Source organism: Eretmochelys imbricata, chromosome 11 (assembly GCF_965152235.1).
Source record: "Eretmochelys imbricata isolate rEreImb1 chromosome 11, rEreImb1.hap1, whole genome shotgun sequence".
NCBI classification, from domain to species: Eukaryota; Metazoa; Chordata; order Testudines; family Cheloniidae; genus Eretmochelys; species Eretmochelys imbricata.
In genome coordinates this window covers 39,747,197-39,749,351 of record NC_135582.1, presented here as the reverse complement: position 1 = coordinate 39,749,351, position 2,155 = coordinate 39,747,197, and the positions used below count along the sequence as shown (strand labels likewise).

General features: G+C 63.7%; 1 protein-coding gene across 1 annotated transcript; it reads right to left on the bottom strand.

The window, feature by feature from the left end:
• Positions 1-1,851, bottom strand: SP5 (Sp5 transcription factor). The gene is made up of 2 exons (XM_077830245.1): positions 1,801-1,851; positions 1-1,050 (listed from the first exon to the last, which is right to left on the bottom strand). Exons 1-2 carry the CDS (start codon positions 1,849-1,851, stop codon positions 1-3), a joined length of 1,101 nt encoding a protein of 366 aa, XP_077686371.1.
• Between the last annotated feature and the right edge of the window lie 304 nt (positions 1,852-2,155).

The following is a 2,155-nucleotide window of genomic DNA, read 5'->3' as shown; positions in this document are numbered from 1 at the left end:
TCACAGGCCCCGCGTGTCCTCCCGCTTCACGCCGTCGCCCGCGGCTTTGAGCTTCTTGTTCTGGTGGGTCTTCACGTGCTTGGCCAGGTGGTCGCTGCGCATGAAGCGCTTGCTGCAGACGGGGCAGGCGAAGCGCTTCTCGCCCGTGTGAGTCCGCAGGTGCCGCTGCAGCTCGTCCGAGCGCGTGAAGCTCTTGCCGCAGAAGAGCCAGTTGCAGACGAAGGGCCGCTCGCCCGTGTGCCAGCGCAGATGCGCCTTCAGGTGCGAGGTCTTGCCGTAGACCTTGCCGCAGCCCGGGATGTGGCAGATGTGCTGCTTCTTCCGGCCCGGCTCCGCCTCCGGGGCGCTGCCCGCCGCCGCCTGGCAGTTGGGGCAGCGGCAGCGGCGGCAGCGCCGGGCCGTGGCCGCCAGGGGTGGCTTGGTCTGCAGCAGGGCGGCGATCTGCGTCTGGTACTGGGCCAGGTCCGAGGGGCCCAGCACCAGGCTCCTCGGCAGGGCGGCGCCAGGGAAGCGGTGGCCGCAGCCGCCCGGCGCCCCCGCTTGCTGGAGGCTCCACCAGGGGATGTCCTCGGGGGCCGGGTTGGGGGAGAGCTGCCTGCAGGGCTGCGGCGGGGGCAGCAGGTTGGAGTAGCCGGGAGGCAGGGCGGCCTGGGCGGCGTAGGGGACGTAGGCCGGGGGGCAGCTGGAGGGTAAGGCGGCCATGGAGGAAGGGAGCATCTTGACTGGGGAGAACTCATAGGCGTAGGAGGGGTCAGCCGGGGGGGTGAGGGGCAGCTCGTGAGCGCCCCCGAAGGAAGGCTGCAGGTGGCTCTTCTGGGGGGTGAGCCCCAGGCTGGGATGCGGAGGGGGGAGCCCCCCGGGGGAATGGGCTGGCATCTCGCTACTCCACGGGTGGAAGATCCTGGATGGGGATCCCAGAGCTGGGTCGTAGGAGACCTGCAGGAAATCCGAAGGGGCGGCGCCCGGCTGTCCGATCCGGCTACAGGTGGCGGCCAAGAGCGCCAGGGGCGAGTGCTTCGCCAAGTCTGGAGAGGCGCTGGGGGTGCGATCCTGCATGTGGACGAGGGAGGAAAAAGATCAGGTCACTAACCGCTCCCAGAGCATTTGTTGTTGCTGCCTACCCCGCGATCGTCTCCCCTTTGCACCCACCAGCAGACGCTGCAGCTCAAGGAACAGGAAAGTTTCTGTGTGTGTTCTCCAGGGAACCGGAGAGCTCTAATCGGTCATCACATGGGCAGAAACTTTCCCCAGACAATACTGAGCTGTCTGTAAAGAGAAGCCTGAGTCAGCAGCAGGACAGGCCACAACTAGCGTCTCTCCCGCTCTCTAAACACACGCCTGCTCTGTGCTGTGTGTTCTTTCAAGTAACCCTAGATCCCGCATGCAGAAGTGAATGCCCATCACTCAACCCCCCGAAGCTGCTCCGTAGCCCAGGAGTGACTGTTTACAGTGCCCGTGGCAGGCGAATGGTTTGAGCCCCCCAAAGATCTTACTCATCTAGTGACCAGCCGGACTCTAAACGGAGTGGGGAGTTATTAATCCAAGGAGATTTCTTTAGTTTACTTTGAGAGCTGTCCTTTCAGCTGCAGCAAGCCTCTTACGGTTACGGGCTGACACTGCCTTCGCAATCCCCAGAGCAAAGTAGCCTGGCTGCCCCCTGCTTTAGCGTTACTTGGAGCGTTGTCTCCCCCATAACTTCAAACTTATGTTCCTCTTTGTCAGAGTGTGAGACACACAGCGAGCCGCCAGCCGCCCCACCCCGCCCCAGCTGGGCTCTCCTTGGGAGGCGCCGGTACTGACCTGGAGGAAAGCCTGCAGGGAGTCGTTCCGGAGGACGGCCACTGCGGCCATAGTTACTGCTCCCGGAGCGAGGGGAGGACACCGGGGCAGTGCCGAGGCATGGAGACGCCACGGGGAAGACGAGGAGCTGCCCAGCTTCCTTCTCTCTCCTTCCCTCTGATCTCTGTGCTCTGCGTCCGGCCCACCCCCCCGCGCTGCGCGATCTGCGCGGACTGTCTGACTGCACCAGGATCACCTCCAAGAATTTGATAAGGACTTTGCTGGGCCGCCAGCCAGTCAGAGGGAAGATTTATGGCTTTGAAGTTTGCCGCTACCCAATCATCAAAGAATAGCGGCTCTTTCAGAAGCGAAAGCA